General features: G+C 49.3%; 5 protein-coding genes across 5 annotated transcripts; 3 read left to right on the top strand and 2 right to left on the bottom strand.

Annotated features, from left to right (window-relative positions):
- Positions 1-2,757: 2,757 nt before the first annotated feature.
- On the bottom strand, positions 2,758-3,430 carry LDX57_001255 (uncharacterized protein; the record flags this gene model as incomplete). Its single annotated transcript, XM_046082896.1, has 1 exon — positions 2,758-3,430. Exon 1 carries the CDS (start codon positions 3,379-3,381, stop codon positions 2,758-2,760), a length of 624 nt encoding a protein of 207 aa, XP_045938853.1. The 5' UTR covers positions 3,382-3,430.
- Positions 3,431-6,158: 2,728 nt separating this feature from the next.
- LDX57_001254 (uncharacterized protein) lies at positions 6,159-7,198 on the top strand (the record flags this gene model as incomplete). The annotated part of the gene is made up of 2 exons (XM_046082895.1): positions 6,159-6,505; positions 6,640-7,198. The coding sequence occupies 2 exons, from the start codon at positions 6,159-6,161 to the stop codon at positions 7,196-7,198; spliced, it is 906 nt and encodes a 301-aa protein (XP_045938852.1).
- A 795-nt stretch (positions 7,199-7,993) lies between these two features.
- Positions 7,994-9,589, top strand: LDX57_001253 (uncharacterized protein; the record flags this gene model as incomplete). Its single annotated transcript, XM_046082894.1, has 4 exons — positions 7,994-8,166; positions 8,235-9,064; positions 9,144-9,208; positions 9,263-9,589. The coding sequence occupies 4 exons, from the start codon at positions 7,994-7,996 to the stop codon at positions 9,587-9,589; spliced, it is 1,395 nt and encodes a 464-aa protein (XP_045938851.1).
- A 457-nt stretch (positions 9,590-10,046) lies between these two features.
- On the top strand, positions 10,047-11,704 carry LDX57_001252 (MFS transporter; the record flags this gene model as incomplete). Its single annotated transcript, XM_046082893.1, has 3 exons — positions 10,047-10,332; positions 10,395-11,344; positions 11,402-11,704. 3 exons carry the CDS (start codon positions 10,047-10,049, stop codon positions 11,702-11,704), a joined length of 1,539 nt encoding a protein of 512 aa, XP_045938850.1.
- Positions 11,705-13,056: 1,352 nt separating this feature from the next.
- LDX57_001251 (uncharacterized protein) lies at positions 13,057-16,934 on the bottom strand (the record flags this gene model as incomplete). Its single annotated transcript, XM_046082892.1, has 5 exons — positions 13,057-13,259; positions 13,417-14,133; positions 14,507-15,571; positions 15,654-15,921; positions 16,860-16,934. The coding sequence occupies 5 exons, from the start codon at positions 16,932-16,934 to the stop codon at positions 13,057-13,059; spliced, it is 2,328 nt and encodes a 775-aa protein (XP_045938849.1).
- Positions 16,935-18,911: the final 1,977 nt, after the last annotated feature.

Below are 18,911 nucleotides of genomic sequence, written 5' to 3'. Positions count from 1 at the left end.
CGGAGAGGGCGGCAGGTGGATTAATTAATTCGAGAAGAAGGTCGACGGTTCTGAAACGCCAGGGACGCAGACGGTCATCGACCCACGGTTCCCAAAAATCCGACCCGGGAAGAGTTTGTATCACTCAGGTACACCGTTGGACAGGCGGAACGGTTTCTTTTCAGCGGACAAGATAGTACTAAGATAGTGGTCAGCGAGACAGTGTGATAGGGAATTCGAGAGGAGGATGAACTGTTTAGCGGAGAAGAGACGCAGGATGCGAGGGAGAAAGGATCGTAAGACCAGAGGGATGGATGGGCGTACTGTACAGATGTAATTGGCCGCAGAGATGATGCAAGTAGATCTTTTCTAGAGCGGGAAGAGATGGCAGGAAGGTGGAGAGGCAGAAGAGAACAGATGCAAAGAAAGGGAGGAAGGGGAGGAGGATAGATTAGAACAAGCGCAGAGAAAGAAGAGAGGAAGAGGAAGAGGAAGAGAAGAGGAAGAGGGGAAGTCCGACAAAGAATATAGGCCGACAAGAACAAGGAAGGCCGTGACTGCATCCGGAGACAGCCAGACCTGGATTGATGGTGGCGGCTGTGCCCCCGACAACCGACGCACGTACGGTAAAGCGTCGCAGCGTCCAGCGTCAGCAGTGGCCAGCCCGGGGCTAGTCCCCACTCGTCCCGGAGGAACTGGTTGTTCCGGCAGACCCTGAAAGCGTCTTGCGCTTGTCTGCGTGCGGAACATTCGGTCGGGCAGACCAATTTTGATTAAAGTTATAGAATGCTATAGCAAATATGTTATCTAAATTCAAAAAAAAATTCTTATCCAACAACACCTGCCGTAAATCCACCCCGATGACTCCTTTCTCCTTCAACAACCACACGAGCGCATCAGCCAAAGACCTCCCAAGTTTATCAAAGAACAAGATATGCAAACTTATATCTTCTATCTTCATACTAAGACAGGTGGCAAAAGTCTTTTATATAACTTTTATATGAGACTTTGTATTTGTCTTTTCGGTATAAGATTCTAATCTCTGATTTTTCATTGATTTATTTGAGGTTTTTTTAAGGATGTAGGTGCGTGTACGGGGTGTAGGTGTCATGGTGTTGACCCCCGGGCGCATTCGGGAGTGCTAACCACTGCACTACTGGCAAAAGACTAGTATAGTATGCAAAGCCAAAGGCTTTGCACTGCGCTCGCATATATAAACCTCAGGCAGGAATAACGGAACAGGAACAGGAACAGGACACAATGGAACAACTCCACGGTGCTGGTTTGCACCGTGACAGTAGGCCTGCCAATGCTAACTTGCTCGTGCGCTGCGAGACAATTAATAACATAAATTATACAAGTTTCAAAAGTTAAAAAATAGTTACGATTTACAATTACTCTCAATCTTATGCAGAAGAATGGTGTTTTTTTATTAACTAAGAGAATTAAGTGACCCGGATTGCCCGATGCCAGAAACCATCACTTAACTGATCTTTTTGCCGAATGTGAGGCTCGGAGAATATGGAAGCATGATTCTGCAGATATTATTATCTTGGGATCCTAGATTCAGGACTGCTTGGTCTAAAGTACCCACAGAGAGCCGTCCATGCAACGAGGTCGGAGATCATCAAGAAGTCGAAGCATTACACCACATAGATATTTCCAAGCTCGATGGCCTTAAATATTAGATTAATACTGAACATCTTAATACGCTAGTACGGATTTATTCAGAGTGACCGCAGTCTTTATATGCAATCAGTATAATATAGATGGGGGCCTGCGGCGTTGTGGGAATGCATAAGTTTTAAGAAACCGTCTACTACAACTGTGCTAGACAAAATTGACTTTGGGTATATTTGGGGAAACGTATAGTACACGACAAATAAAAAGGTAGTCTTACAGGTCACCGAGGATGAGAGGTCAGCATATGAATTCGATGAGTCAATCACTCTCTATATACTGGATAATATCACCCTTCGGCGCCACCAGCGTTTACATGAGTTGTAGACCGCCCTGATTAAAACCAATGCTTTCTGTACTAATAACCTTGATAATAGATTTCACTCTCCGAGATGTCAGACTAAGTCTGTCCTAGCATATCCGTGCATCATGTAGCAACATTGACCCTCCAATTTCATTTCAGTCACTTGCGCCTAGATACTAGCAAGCCACCTCAGTTTGTTATCCAAGCCCCTCAAGATGTATAGTGAGCCCTGAGCCGTCTTAACATCTGTTTTGAAAGCTCTTATCTAGCAGCCCTTGATACCATCGAGGGCTATTCTTCCAATTTCTTGCGAGTCTATGGTAATCGGCTTAGAATACCTTGATCAGGTTAGTAGCTTTGGTGGTGCTTAACATCTGTAGCTCACTTCATGATACAGGTAGATAGCTGGAGTCCTCCAAGCAGCAACAACGGAGCAGCCAGGCTCAAATCACGACAGGGCGGTTCTGAAGAATGTCAGATCTTTAAACACCGAGATACTCATTCAGCTGGCAATCCGAAACTGGGCTGCCTGTGTGTCTATAGGTTGAGGTGGTTTGATTCAATATATCTAGAATATAGCGATTCCTTCCTACTACGATTACTGAGGATTTAGGTAACAAACGGGATAGATGTTCTCATATACTACCACGCTCCATCGTTCCCCTACGACCAAACATAGCACATGGAACAAACAAGTATCACAAACCGACATCCCAAACCAACATCCCAAACCAACGCTGTTCCAATCATCACACCAGCACGAGCCAAAGCCACAGAATCGATCCGTGCAGAGCTTAGATATCATTGTTACCTCCAGAAACGCAGCTATCAAAATTCAGTCCGGGGCCACAATAAGCCTTATCATTGTAGGAACTGGCATGGCCCATTCTCAGCCATCCGTTCCAGGTACCATGATGGTCTAAGCGCACACATTGAGTGCCACAGATCTTTCCGTGTTCAATCTTGTCGATGTACTTATAGATGGCTCCAGCGATGGTATTGATTTGGGCAGTAGTGTCACAATTGCGGCCTGAGGCGTAATAGTCGTATCGAATGTTGTCAATGGTGCCGCTACTGTGAGCACAGTTATGCTGATCAGAGAGAGCTTTGATTGAGCCCCCAAGCGTCTTGGTAAAATGATATAAGTCTTTGGATATGGACAAACAGGCCGCGGCTGCCGAAATATATGCGCATGTCTCGATGGGGGTGCGCTCCACAAGCTCAACGTTGGTGTCTGTTGTTGTAGGATTCTGCTCGGTGCCAGGCTCGTCGAGAATCAATCGGAACCATTTATCTGGCAGGGGCTGGCCTTCGATAGAGAGGGTCTGGCCATCGATAGAGGAGGGCAAGGATAATGCCTGAGCCGATATTGCCAGACAGCACGTAGTCGCGATCAGCGCATTCTTCACGAATAACATAGTAGTGGAGGCTGTTGATAACAATCAAGAAAAATATGGTGATTGGGGGCGTCACTCGGAGAATAGAGTAACAAAATCCTAGAAGGGTAACCATTGGGGAGGATGAATCTCGAGATTGTGCGACAAAGCTTCTTTTTATAGTGGACTAAGAGCAGAAATGATAAAGACTTCTCGCTTCTTTGCTAGCTTGTCAGTATGTACTCTGTCCAAGATGGTAGCATTCAAATCGCTACGGGGTAGGTCGTGGTGGGCCTACAAGCGTATTTAACAGACGGTGGCTACCTAGATAGTCCCCACTTGCGCGATTTTGTCATGACAAAGGGGTGACTTCGTCGAAACGTCAACTAGGCGTATTATGCCTTCATTGGATCGGCTCTGGGGGAGAAACATCGGTAAGATACCGGGGCAACTTGGGATTCGTTGGATACTATGGCTTTTAGTCATATGGAGCTACTATTATCATTCATACAACATAGCAAGCAAGAGAACGGAGCGAGAGGCAGAATAGTCCAGGAGATATCATTGTCCCTGTCTATCCCCTTGGCCTCTGAGAGCCTCTTAGCTTCCCTTAACTTCAGCTGTATCCACTTGCAAGTACATTTGGAGTATGCTAACCCAGCGCTTGCTTCAAAGGCACACCGTGAAATTTGCTTTACAAGGTCAGGTAATCTGTCGTCCGAGGCTAGTTTTAGGCATCAACCTAACTAGTTGCATTAGGGTTATAGAGTTGTAATATTGTGTATAGTTCAGTGGTTTAGTGTATAGGCTCCTCTTTACATGAACTACGATATTAGCTTCCTGTCAGGACCCTCATCTTGATACCATTATCAGGACATGGAATTCAAGGTAGCACATTAAAGTCATCTGACATGATATACGGACTCAGAGCAAGGTAGCAGATATAAAGTGCATTATATAATTCAGAACTGAATTAGGAGTGTATGTGTATGCTTAGGTTAGATTATATTATGTCAGGTGAATTTAATGGGCTACCTTGAATTCCATGTCCTGATAGACACGATATCTTCGAGGTTGAAAATCCCCACATGTCTTACCATCGGTTCCACTTTTTGAGTAAATGTAACCCTACTAAGATAAAGCTAAACTATGGTGCTATGAGGCAACAAATAGCAGACCGTCTTATCCTAAGGGCTCATAAACAGGGCTCTTTCTTCTGGGCTGGTTAATCATGGACAGCGCTATTATGTCAATCGGTGGAGTGCAGATAGATGTTGATGATCCTTTGTGGTCTTGGTTGACCATAGTAGGACTTGCTGCATGGGCGACTGATAGGATGCACGAAATGCGAAGGACATATTTGAGTGGCTCCGACCGGCCTTGAGCTAAATTGCTATACATGATACCTTTCCTAAGTTATCGGCTTTCCGCGCTGACGCGCTTCCCAGAATGGTGTTCCTAGATCACGGGGAAAACACTTCAAGCCAATATGAAGGAATTTTACTATCGGGCACCACCTGTTAGGTTCGGTCTATAACTCGATAGCGTTACTAGCTTATACACTCCCTCCCACCTTCCCTCTGTACATAGGATTTCACTCGGTGGTTGTGACCGGTCACCTTCGGGGAGCATCATCCAATTGCTGTGCCAATCCCATGGCGTCAGAATCTCCTCTCAAGGACTCATCCCCGTTCTGGCATTTTCTTCTTAGCTCGTGGCACTGCTCGTGCTGCAGCTGCAGCTGCAACAGCTACTGCTACTAGTGTCCTGGTCCTGTAACGGAGAGTAAAGATGCTTATTTCTTATTATTGCTTCTTGTCGCAACCGCTCAGCCTTCTTGAGGATCTTCCGATTACAAGATTCTTTGAACTTCCCCGGTTTCACTTTTAGCTCCAAGACATCCAATCAGTTCTTACGGAATCTCAAGAATCCTCATCTCCCGAAGGGACGCTTGACGATGTCATCTGGAATGCCGATTCCCCTGCAAAGGCACCGCCTAGCAGCACCAGCAACAACTTCTGGCCTGATACCCGGGAAGATTGCTATTTGCTGCTGAATGCGTACCTAGCCAATGTTGACCCAATTGTTCGCATTATCCACCGGCCGAGTTTAGCCCGTCGCTTCGACGCGTTCGTGCGCTCGCAATACTCCGACAGTCGAGAATATACCCCGACCCAAGGGGGAGGGAGCAACAGCGGCACGACCCTTAGTCCTACTAAGACGGACGCCTTCAGGCCACTAGCGATGTCTATCTTCTATGCGGCTGTCAACAGTATAAAAGATATAGACGTAGCCACCATGTTCAGCATGGACAAAGCCTCTCTCCTCAATCGATATCGAATGGGAACGGAGATGCTTCTCAAGCGCCAGAAATTTATGACATCAAGGGTTTTCGAGGTTCTGCAGGCATTGGTGATATTGCTGGTAAGGAATCAGAAAAAAATTAAAAAAAAAATGAAAACTGATTTCCATTCTAATCTTATCTTGTGGCTATAGACTGCGCAATATAGAGAAGATGACATGGGCAAAGTGTGGCCATTAACAGGCTTGGCCATTCGGTTGGCAATGCTTCAGGGACTCCACAGGGACCCTCTAGCCTTACCACTGGGGACAATCGACGTCGTGCAGGTGGAGCTGCGCCGTCGCCTGTGGGCGCAGATCTGCAATTTGGATTTCCGGACGGCAGAAGATCACGGCTTCGCGCCGTCGATCCACGCATCAGACTTCGACACGCGTCGACCCATCAGTCTGGACGATATAGATCTGATCGAAGGCATGGCCCCTTCACAGCGCTCTCTGATGCACCTAAATTCACTGATATGACAATATACGTCCTGCGCATCACAGCCGCCGGTTACTACGGGCAAATCCGCCAGATAACGCATGCGTCGCGCAAGCGGTTGCGTAGCTGCCTGCATGACTCGGTCGTTGACGAGTCTCAAGCCTTGATAGAGCTACAGGGACTATTGCAGACCGCCACTGGGCTTGCAGGTGAGTTAGAGAAGGGCCTTGACGAGCTCGTGCGGTACTGCGATAAGAGGGTAGTTATGCAATCGATGGCCTTGGATCTCAGCCAGCACCTCAAGACCAAATTCTGGGTCATGTTCTGGACGCAGACATCCCGACAGGATCGTGAGAAGATAATCAGTCCTGCTATGAGACGAAAGTGAGCTTTCCCTCCTTCGCGTCTATCCCCCCTTCCCCACAGCCCGAAGCACATGCCTAGCCATTCACTTCAAAAAGCACGGGGTAGTAAAGACATCTTCCAACAGAAGTTATTAACCATATCATCGTTGACAGCATATTCGTCGACGCTGCCACCGCCGTAGAAACTTGGTGCACCATTGCCTCGAGCCCGGCCTGCGAACCCTACCAATGGCACATAACCTCGCACGCCGGCTTCTACCTCATCCTCTACGTGCTCTCCGAGCTCCGCAGTCCCGCATTCCAGGCGCCTGAGTGGGCGGATCTTCGACAGCGTGGGCTTCAACTCGCCAACACCATCTACGAGCTCCGCGGTCAGCATACTACGGGCGCCTGGCCCGCAATCATCTGGTTAGCGAACCGTATTCGGTTCCAGCAGGGTCTGACTGGGAATTCTGGGCCTGGGGTGGCTGCTGGCACTGTTGCCGACGGTAATGGTGTTGCTGGGCCCGGTGATCCGTCGGATAACCAGTCCATGATTATGAAACCGGCTGGCCCTGTTGGTGCTGGGGGTATTGATGGTGCCCCCACGATGGGCACGGCGGGGATGGACTTTAATACAGGAGATCTTATGGGGCTGATCGATTTAGAAGAACCTAACTTTTCGGACTTTATTGTGATGGATGAGATAGGGTTTCCGGGCTTTTTGCGGTGAGAGAGGGATTATAAAACCTTCTGTTAGGAGTCTCGATTGCGCTGTATTGTTGGTGAGTACCGAGAGAGGTCCGTCGTTTTACCCACCCTGAGGCATACTGGAGTTCAAGGGGCCCTAATTTATTTTCTGGGCTCCCTGATAGAGGGGGTTAGTAAGTGTTCTGTTAACAATAGTTGGGGACCTTCCTACGTAGACCGGTTACGGCATGTGTCAAGTACTGGACTACGTATGGTATAACTGTTTCGTCGCCACCATTTGATGGCCCACAGAGATAATGCACAATATCAGCACTAATTAAACTAGAATAATACTAACAAGCGATGACCTACTTGCCCCTCGGAACAATAAAGAAAAGCGATCTATTCTCGGAGAATAAGTTCGGCGCCGAAAAACAGCAGCAACCACCACCACCACCACCAAGCACCCCTGTAGCATCTGTGTTACGAAGTGAATTAACACTACATGCTACCTGGGTCTAGGTTCCTGTTGGAATTGTACTTAACGAGGGCATTCCACATTTAAAACATTACCGTCAGTTTGGGTACTTCAGTTTCTGTGTTTGCTTTCTATATCATTCGCTTAATTTATCCCAACATGGCTATCCTCGCACATCTTTCAGTGAGCCTTTCCCCGGTAGGATGGCTCGTCTTTTGGATCACTTTGCCTATGGCAATTGCATATTTCTTTGGTGGCCGTATGGTCACATGGTACCTCAATGTGAGATATTGCTCTACTCCTGGAAATAGTAGACTGCAGGCCATAAAGTAACCATGGGGGCAGTCAATCTATATTAAAATGACCTCTGTTCGATCGGTGAACGGCGATAAGAAGCAGATGCCCGGTCCCGAATATCTCCTACCGCAAGGTCAGGCCAGAGACAAGATCATTGCCCCCTCGCAAATGAGCGCCAAGTGGCGTGCGGAATACGGATCCATTTATCAAGTTTGGAACGGCGTGTGGCCTGAAATGTGGGTTGTCTTCCTTGTTAAGCTCCAACATCTGTAACAGTTGCTGACACCACAATGGCACCACCCAGCGTCATCACCGATCCCAAAGACGTTAAGGCTTGGTTCTCTGGAAAAGGCGAGCACAGCAAGTTTTCCTTTACCCCCTCCGGCGCGCTGTTCAATTACGCAATGGGCCACGCGGTCGGACTGATCAACGGCCACGACTGGAAGGCCTTGCGAAAGCTGCTGGACCCCTACGTTAACTTCTCGAATTCGGCGAAGCTCACGCCTTTGATTTTCCAGCGCGCCATGGACCACGTGAAGTATGTCCCTGCGCAAACTCTCGCGCCCAATAAGGAGAAGATCATCGTAAACGCCTATCGCGCGGTGCAGCCGTACCCATTCTTCACGCAGATGGAGGCTTTCTATGGACCGCTCACCCAAGCCCAGAAGGAGGAGGTCTGGGCAATTGGCCAGATGTTCTTGGTCTTGTCGACCTGGGTGGTGGAGCAGGGACTCACTCGCAGCCGACTGCTCAAATACTTTTACTCGATCAAAGCTTGGACCTTGATCCGCCAGTTCGACCAGCGCTGGCGCACCTTCAACCGCGAGATCGTGGACCAGAAGCGCGCCCAGACCGATTTGCCCATTATCTGCCTGTGGGCTAATGTCGAGAATGGCGAGATAACCGAGGACCAACTCATCCATACCTTCACCGAGTCCATCTTCGCGAACCTGGACGTCACTACTTCCGTGATTACGGGCTGTATCCTGCACATCGCGGAGAACAAGCGCATCCAGAAGAAGCTCCAGATGGAGATCGATGACCACCGGGATGATCTGGCGGGGTATATCAAGCGTCAGGATACCTTCCTGCACTGGTGTTTCCTTGAGTCTATTCGTCTGGAGCCTATCCCTGGTATGTTTCTTTTCTTTTCTCTTCTATCCCCACTACCCCAGATGTCTCCCTCTCATAACTTAGACTAACCAGGTAAAAGCCTTCTCCCTCGCAGGCCGTTGCACAGAAGACAAAATCTTGGGGGGCTACCACATCCCCGTCAATGTAAAGCAACCAACCACTACCCCTCCATGACCACAAGACTAATCCCTGCAATAGACGAGTGTCGTGATTGATGCCTACTCTATCAATATCAACAACCCTTACTGGGGCCCAGACGCTAGATATTACTGCCCCGAGCGCTTTGATGGCCTCAGCCCCCGCGACCTGAAGTATAACCTGTCGACCTTCGGGTATGGCTCCCGCAAGTGTCTGGGAGTCCACCTCGGCGGCAAGATGGTGCGCAGCATCGTGACGGCATTGTTCAACCAGTACGACATCAACCTTGAGGGTCAAGCCAAGGAGGGCGACCGGTATAAGACGGATAAGTCGAGTTTCTTTGCCAAGTATCTGGCAGACGTTGAGATGACACCGAGGACATTATGATTGGAGGGCGGGTGTCAGATGGGCTGTGGTTAATGAGGGAAATTGTTTGACACTTTATTTTAAGTACTGTGTTTGTACATCCAAAGCTGCTGTTTGATAATGGAGTGAAGATACCTAATTCCACCAGCTCAATTCTCAATTTTCCTGGCTGGAAATCTTTGTACTCACCTAGTTTCCCTCTTCTTCTTTACTGGTTACTTATCAGATTACCCGCCCAGCTTACCTATGTAGCTTATCTGACTGTGAAGATTCCATTCAAAGTATAGTCCTGGGATGATTCAAGTCCCCATGAAAAGGCCTCAAGAAGGCAACCTTGAGTCGATGGAACCAAGACATGGACCCACCGCTCGTGCGAGGACAACATGCGGCGGCCCCACACGTCGGCCGAGGTGGATGATGGCAGGAGTATGAAGCACTTCTCAACCATAATATAAAGCAACTGGAGATATCGCTTATCATGTCCAACATGGACAGAAACAACTCCCCCAAACCTCCAGCAACCATGGGCATGGAAACTCAGACAGACTATGAGCGAACGGACTCGGGCAACAACCTTGGAACTAAGCAGGAGGAAATTGATCCTAATGCCTCAAGACGAGTACGCAGAGGCTTTCTTCCGTGGTTGTGTGTGGTCCCATCTGTACAGGATCCCCGATCGTACAGCTCGGGAGTGAAATGGTTCTTAACCTTCATCGTTGCTGCTGGTGGTCTGGTCGTCCCGTTGAGCAGCGGCGTCTTGTTCCGTACCTTCTCTCCGTTCCTCTTCCCAGACAAAGCGAAAGCTAACATGATGGCCGTTGAATAGCCTGCTTAATTGAGCTAGCCGCAGACCTCGATATTACTGTATCTGTTGTCAATCTGTCTATCGCCTTCAGTTCCCTTGCCGTCGCCATTACACCCCTCTGGTGGTCCTACCTCGCCGAACTCTACGGTCGCCGTCTCGTCTATCTGCTATCTTTCTTCTTCCTCGGCCTCTTCTGTGTCCTAGCAGCCATCAGCCCCAATATCGGCATGTTCATCGCCATGCGCCTTCTCGGCAGCGCCTCAAGTGCCTCCCTCCAATCCGTCAGCGCAGGTACCATCTCCGACATGTTCAGCACGCACGAGCGCGGGAAAGCCATGGGGGCCTTCATGCTAGGACCCATGCTAGGCCCCATGTTTGCCCCCATCATCGGCGGAGGGCTCACAATGCGGTGGGGCTGGCGCAGCACGCAGTGGTTCATGGTGATCTACGGGTGGGCGGTGTTCATGGTGATGGTCTTCTGTTTACCGGAGACAGCGACAAACCTAGAACAAAACCAATGTGAGCACCGCGCTAACGCAAACAGTTCTGTTCAGAAGGCCGCCTACTTTCTTCTCAAGCCCATTGAGGCTGCCAAGCTCCTCCAGTATCCGCCTATCCTAATCACCGTCTACTATACAGCGATTGTATTTGCAACTTATTACCTCATCTGCGTCTCCATTGAGGATACCTTCGCCGTGGCCCCGTACTCCTGGAGTCCTGTGATCGTCGGCGTCGCCTACATCCCCGGGGGTTTGGGGTTGTTGTTCGGGGCGATCGTTGGCGGTCGCTGGCAGGATTCAATCATGGCGCGCACCGCCCGGAAGGAGGGTCGGTATGACGATGCGGGCGAGTTGATCCTGCATCCGGTGGATCGGTTGGGAGAGAACTGCCTGATGGCGGGCATTCTCTTCCTTGGGGCGCTGTTGTGGTGGGGATGGACGGCCGAGAAGCAGGTCTTCTGGCTGGTGCCGGTGAGTTCGGCATCAAATGCTTTTGTGGACGGACTAAATCTGACTGACACTATATAGCTAATCGGAAATTTCTTCTACGGTGTCAGCGGAATGATTCTCACCAACGTGACCATGACCATGCTGACGGAGTTTACCCCTAAGAGATCTACCGTCGGCGTCGCGGTGAACAATCTCCTGCGGAACAGCCTGTCATGTGTGAGTGCCGTTATCGCTCAACCGTTATTTGATGCCATTGGGACCGGGTGGTCGTTCACAGCCGCTTGTCTCTTCTGTCTGCTAAGTGGCATTCCGTTGATCCTTCTGCGAATGAAGCGGGAGGAATGGAGTCGGAAGATGGAGGCTACGTTGGGGAGTGAATGAAGGGGCCACTTTCTGGCAAAGTGTGCCTGGAGGAAGGGTATGAGAATATATTATCATGTCTGATCAGTTGTATCAGGATGGAAGAGGCTATAAGTTCGCTCTGGCACGTTCTTTTGATGTATATATATGCCCAGATTGCAACTGCGGCGAGGTACAGCCATCGCAATTTTAAACACGCGGAATCGATCGGGACAGCGAATCATCTAGGCCATCCTCCTCGCGGTAAGCGAGATTTGGGCGCGGGGTATACCTATCCGCCTTCAATATTGTCAAACCCTAGGATCCGCCTAAGCTGTGGTGACTGCTAAGTTGTAGTTCAAAGCTTCTGGTGAACAGTTCCAATGTCTATTAAACGTTATAAAAGCATTATTTACTGTTTTACTAGATAATATAACCATCAAAGGGCGCTCCTGCAAGGAATTCAAGGCTATTAGGGATTGGTTCCAGCGTTTAGAAGAGATTCAAGACGAGTACGGCATCTAGGATAAGGATATCTATAATCTCGATGAGATAGGCTTTTCACGATAGATCTTATTACGACTACTGAGGTAGTTACATGTTCTAATATGCCAGGGAAGCCTTATCTTATTCAACCGGGTCAGCGTGAATGGAAGGGCTGTGGGATTGCTATATACAAATCCGTCGTCTCTGCTTACGACGGTCGTACTCGCTACCACCCGCTCTAGCTTCGAAGGGTCAACTCGCTCCAAAACGGTCTGAAACAGCCGACCACAACGAATCAATCCCGTGAGCCGTGGGGATTAACTGACCTCCAGAGACGGGATCTATAAATATCTCGCCCTCCTCGCAAAGCACTTCATCGCCAAACTCTATTGAATCAAAGTCAAGTCCGACCTGCTGATCATCTCTCCGGCCGTACAAAGTACTCCGTACGAACTGAAAAGATCATAATTATTAATTCATAAGAAACCAGGTCCGTCGTGATTTCATTCCCTCGTTTCCCTCAACTAGCGTTATCATCGTGATCATCGTAAACAATCGAAAACAAAAGAGAAATAAAGGAGCAGAAGACCAGCCCTCCAACACCAAATCCGTCAAAGCCCCAAACCGCCATGCTGCCTGTCCGTGATCCGTCTCTTGTAATTTCTATATACTTTACATAGCGGCCGTATTCGTAAGTGAGGTTTAACATCGGTTCCGATCATGGTGCCTTGCCAATTAGGATGGAAAGAAAAGACGTAAAGAAAAGGAGAAAAAAGGGGGGAAGAAAAGGAAAGGAAAAGAGGGGAGGTTGTAAGAGAAAAAAAAAAAAAATGAGACACAAAAGGAAGAAGGATTGACGGGATCAGACATCGAATCGTGGCCCAGGGTCTCTCGCGATTCATCGACCATCAAGCTTCAACTTCTTCGGCGCTACGCTGCGATGCAGAGAGCCGATGCGCCCCGCTGCCCCGCCCCGAAACAGCTGCCGCCCGTCTTGGCCGCTCTAGGAATCGTCGTTTCCCGGCTCGTGTCTCGAAGTGTCGCGGGATGGACGATTGTTCCTGGCCCGTCGCCAGCATCGTGCTGCGCATTTTATTGCGATACGCGTCAACTAAAACCCAAGGGATAGAGGTTAGCATGTGTTATTGCATTCTTCCGACCCCTGGCGGGAACGATGACCGTGGTGGCTGCCACGGGGATGGTCCTGCCATGTCCACGTTCAAAGCAAGGGGCTGTCGATGAGAGGGGAGAAGGGGTCTATCACGTACGAGATCGCTGGAGGAACAGCATCCTCCCTGCAAACACCCGACTTTGGCTCCAGCTCATCCGATACCCCAAGTCATTCAACAACACTTCCTTCTGGTGGCGACTCCGCGATAGTTTGGGCACGGCAATGTCACTCTCTCCGTCGATCTGAGGCGTTGGCACAAGGACCCGTCCCACCGTCGCACTCTCCTCGTCGTCCTCGGCCTCGGGGTCGTCCTTGATGTACCTTCTCCCGGGCACCACGCGGCCGGGAGGGTTCTTCATCTGCACGGGGAAGTAGGTTCGGGGGTAGACTGCGTTGGAGTTCCGATATGAATCAGGGATCTCATCCATATCGACTTGATCAAGCATGACTTTAACCCGAACGCGACATCCTCGCTGAGTATCGTCCACCAGTATGAATTTGCGGCGCTTGCCCTCAGGGAACGTCCCAAAGAGGGCGTCGTTGCTGGGATCATGTTCCTCGTCATCGTCATTCTCGTCTAGCTGGCCAAGCTTGCTCGATGTTGCGATTGTTGGATGCCGGCCAAGGGTTGTGATTCCGCTGTCCCGGATGAGGGGTGGGATCGAAGGGCCTCTCGAGACATCCACAGGGGGAGGGAATGCAGGGTAGCCGTGGAACACCTGTGCGCTGCGAATGTCGGTTGGTGAATGTCCCGCTGACGGATGGACTTCCGGTCCACCTGGGCGAGTGCCGCCGTTCGTGAAGTCAGTGGTGCCTATTGTATGGAAAAGGTGGGAATAACTTGAATTAGCCTACACTGAACAAGAAAAAGCGTCACAATTCAGATGTGGAAAGGGTACGAAAGCGATGGTAACATAACAAAAGGAACATGATAGGGTATGGTAAACTAAGAGGGAATAATAGAAATAAAGCACAAGAACCTCCCCAAACATGATAAAAATACATGGGGAACAGTGTCCACCAAGCTAAGAAAAGTTAAGAAAAAAAAATGCACTTCCGGCCATGTGCTATCCTCCGAGCAAAATAGCAACAAGCCGAACAGTACAGGCAATATGATACTGAGAAAAGCGGCCATAACGAAGAGAAAGTGCGGCAGGAATGGGCACATCATATATGGTGGAACATACCGCTAACTTCCTCATTGCCTGGAGTTCCTTCGGGCTGCGCGTGATGATGGTGTAGTTGCGGGGGACCCATGGCCAGAGGTCCCAGCGGAGGAGGGCGAGGAGCGGGCGCCGCCATGCTAGGCGGCCCGGGAATTGCGGGCCCAACGGGCGGTCCAGTGGCCATATGACTCGGCGGAGGTGGTGGAATGCCTTGCCGTCTGTTAATCTTGGCCATCCTCCTCACGCGTCTGCTTCGAAGTCTAGGGTCTTGGTTGCTGTTGCGCCAGCTATCAACGGCTCGTTGAATCAGCCCGCGTTTGCCTCTCAGTGCAGGGTTGAGCTCAGCCAGGGCCCAGCCGACAGCATTGCACTCGGTCTCGTAGACCAAGCGGTTACCCCTATACTGATCTTTGCTGCAACAGGCTCGAGGGTAGACGCAGTTTTCTGTCTTGAACTCTTGGCTGAGGTTATCCACGTTAACAGACTCAACGTCACAACGGATGGTATACTCCATTTTTACGCGATCACGAGAGTACTCAAAGGCAATCCACTGGACTCCGTTGCTATCCTGCCGTACCACAAGAGGGGTGGTCGCTGGTATCGGGCCCGGTGCGGCACTGGAACTTGCCCCAACGTTCGAATTCTGATGATGGATATTACCCGCAGAAAGAGGGCCACCGGTTGACGCAGGGAGCGGTGGGTTTAGAACGGCCCTCTGTGGAGGAGTGTGCTGCTGTGTCGTGGCGGTACTCGGGCTGGTCATGGCGCTTGTTGGTGCCTGAGCAGTCTGGTGCGGGATTTGCGCACTGCTGGTCTGGTGGGCCAGCATCAACGGCTGCGAGGTAATCGGATGTTGCTGAGGAGAGGTGTGCGTGGTGTAGGGTGAAGGCTGGACCGGGTTGATCGGCTGATATGACTGATATGGATACATCTGGTGCGGTACTTGGGGGGACTGGGTGTAAAGGCCTCGGCTGTGCTCGTGAGATTGAGAAGCTACCGATGCAGGAGAACTAGACTGTGGTGTGTGGTAGATTGGAGGATAAGGCCTCTGCATCTGTGTGGTTGTCGCCATCATTTCCGGTGGACCTAGACTTGTGGTCAGTGACTGCACAGTGACTAGCAAAAGCCGGCCAGGTTTAGCGGCTCTACTTCGTGGAGCTTTGCGTACCACTTGATGGGTATTGGCCCGATGCGCTCGTCGTGCTATATGATGAATGAGACGAGTAGTAAGATGGCTCCTGCGAAGGTGGTCCGTATTGATGCGGCTGATGAAGAATACCGTTTCCCAGAGCGTGGGGCGTGTATGACCCTGGCGGAATACTGGTACTCGGCTGATGTGGAGAACCAGGCTGTTTGTGATGCTGAACAAGGTTGGCTGTTCTCGGGAGTTGAAGTTGAGGGTGTTGTGGACCGTGATGTGCAGCTGGGTGTCGGAGCTAAAGGAAAGACTCAATTAGTGTCGCCGGCCTTTTTTATTCACTATTTTTGACCAAGAAAGAAAACACGAGAAGAAGATGCTAAGTCAACAAAGGGGGTGCGTATTCTGTGCTGGGGAAGTCTTTGTAAAAAGCATGAATGGGCATTTCTCGAGGGTAGTCGCCTGTCTCGAAACTCTGGCCTCGAGCTAACAGTTCAATGCCCGTGACAAGCACTGTCTGGCTCCAATGCAGCTCTTGCGCAAAGGGTCTCCGTGTATGAAACACGTGGTGCAATTGCAGCAAACAGAGTGATTGAAGGACGTCCGGCATGTTCAATGAAAAGTCCTCTTGTCAAGAATTGGCCTTCGGGGCGGCTGGTGTATGTAGTGCAACTCAAGCCAATTGATCCCGAAGAAATTACAGAGCATTGAGTCTGCCTCCTGCTGGCTTTCACCACGGAACATCCGTCAACTCTCATACACCCATTCCCATATTGGTGCGCATGCAAGCGGCCAAGAATGGCAATGGATTAGGTGGACACGCGGGGTCTCAGGTGAACAGTCATAATCAGGGTTTCTTTGAAGATTCGCAGGGGCTGCTGCGCAACGATGCCAGGTGTTTCTCGGTGGAGTTTAAAATTACTGAGAACGGGGACGAAAGTAAAGGCTGAAACCTGGTGCTTGGGCAGCGAAAAGAAAAGGACATTCCTGTTCCAATAGCGGACGACACCCAGGGGAGTGAACAAGGATGGCTGTTCTCTGTGTCTTGGAATAGAAGGCAAGTTCTTTTCATCTGGGTATAACCATGCCAAAGCAACTGGATATCCCTGGGACAATCCCAGCATAAGACGATGGGGAGCGAAACAGAGAAGGGGGAGCCAAAAAAAAAAAAGAAAAAGAAAAAGAAAAAGAGCGGAAAGAGATTGACAAGGACAACTATCGTATGAATGAACTCACGGGATCGTCAACAGGATCGTCTTTGTATTTTGACGCAGTTGGATGAGCTAGGTCAGTCTGAACCATGCCGGTCATGACTGACCTCGAGTGGTTCGGATTCGAGCTTCGGTCCCTTCTTCCAGTGATCTAATCCATTCACTGTGAGGATATCAATCAAAACCGGTTCAGATAGAGCTATATCGGTAGAAGAGAGGATCTGAAGTGAAGGTATGACACGAAAAAGGGCAGCAGCTTTTTGAAAGGAATATCGAAGTTGACAAGGTGAGAGGGTCAAAGCGGAAGAGAGGCTGAACAACAATGGTCGTGGTTCGTTGGTCTGTGGTTCAATACTGGGGAGGGGAGGATAGTTTCATGAAGATGGACCTTGTTAACGGTGCGATGTGAGTGCCAGTGTAATGTGGAGGGTCCAGGGTCGTTATTTAGCTGCAATGGAGACCCATCCTTCAGGCAGACAGACATCCATAGACGATGGGAACTATGCCGGATGGGGAATGGAGGGGTTGAGGAAGTGCGCGAGGGAGAAAATCAAATGGGGAATAATAAAAATTGAAATGGTGAAAGTGAAAAAAATAAATAAGAAAAAAAGGAAAGCAAGAAAACAATGGGGAGGGGGAAGGACAAGACAGCGTCAGAGGGATTCACTGAGTGGTGGGGGATATCAGAATGAGCTTGTAACTAGCGGGAAGGTGGTGTAATATTGGCCAGGATGAATGCAGGACGCAGGAGAAACGACGCGAATGTGACAGCAGCAGAGTAGCATGTAGGCTAGACTACTCGAAGAAGATCAAGCCCAGAGCTTTGACTGCGCCGTTCCCGATTAGATGCTAGGGAAGGATGATTTGCAGCGTGCATCGACGGTGGAAAGGAGAGACGGGGGCAAGATAAAAAAAAAAGTAAAATAAAAAAAAGGGACCCAGAACTGATTCAAACCGAACGAACTGACCTAGTACAGGGGACTTGCTTCCATTCAAATCTGGTAATCCAATGCCTCGATCTTGAAAATGGCGGTTTCACACAATTGGACTGCGGGTAAATCAATCGGTTCTCGCCGCTTCTTTCTTGCTTTCCCTTCGCCGATACCAAAAGAAAAACAGGTAACGCGATGATTGGCAAAAGAGAAGAGTGTGCTTCCTTGGAATTTGGGAAGACTGGCCCAACCTGTCCTTTTATTGGAATGGGAAGAGGCCTTGAAAAATAAAATATACCTGAATAAATAGATTGGATTTAAAATCGGACGAGAAAAAAAGATAAAAGAAAACAGAAATAATAAATAATAAATAATAAAATAGGTAGCCAGCGGGAAAAGAATAAAATAAAATGGAATAAATTAAGATGACGAGAAATTAATTCGCAGACAAAGACGAAAGACAAGAATCGGAGTAAGCCGCCAGTGAGCTGACAACAATTTATGACCATAAGGGAACCAAGCCAGCGTTAGTCTGGTCATGCTGGTTTGCTTTTAATTTTTGATTTTTGATTTTCGGCCATTCGATTTATTTTAATTCCTTTTTCTTGCCCCAGGACATCGAGGTCACTATGGAGCAGACATACCACGGACGGGTAAAGAACAAGACTCGTCTACAGAGTAGGAGCACCTTACTACTACAGGGCTAGATCATTATATGTACCTCAATACCTTGAACGATCTTTTAATCAAGAGACTCAATAGATGCGCGGAGGACTGTTGATAGACGCTAGTCTAGTCCACTCCAGAATGCTGCTACTGGTGATACTTTCGCAATTAAGTATGTATAATGATAATCATGATAAAACGCGACCAATTGTAGTATGCACGATGCAGCTAGAGAACTGCAAACATCTGCCATGTATTAATATTCTCGTTTATAAATAACCCATGGAGTGGCTACAAAAGTGTGCGGGTGTCTGTGTGTATATGGCTAGGGGGAGTGGCCATAGTTCAAAGCTAGGGCCAATTCATGTTAAATCGAGGCCTAAAATGCCTCTTCCTGACACTAAGGTACTCCGTTTTCTCCGTAATACCGAAGTAGTTGACGATCAGCTATGATTTTATTTGAGCACGAGAGACATTTT

This window comes from Aspergillus melleus (genome assembly GCF_016097325.1).
Source record: "Aspergillus melleus strain CBS 546.65 chromosome Unknown contig1, whole genome shotgun sequence".
Lineage (NCBI taxonomy): Eukaryota > Fungi > Ascomycota > Eurotiomycetes > Eurotiales > Aspergillaceae > Aspergillus > Aspergillus melleus.
This window is presented reverse-complemented; position numbering and strand designations above follow the sequence as displayed.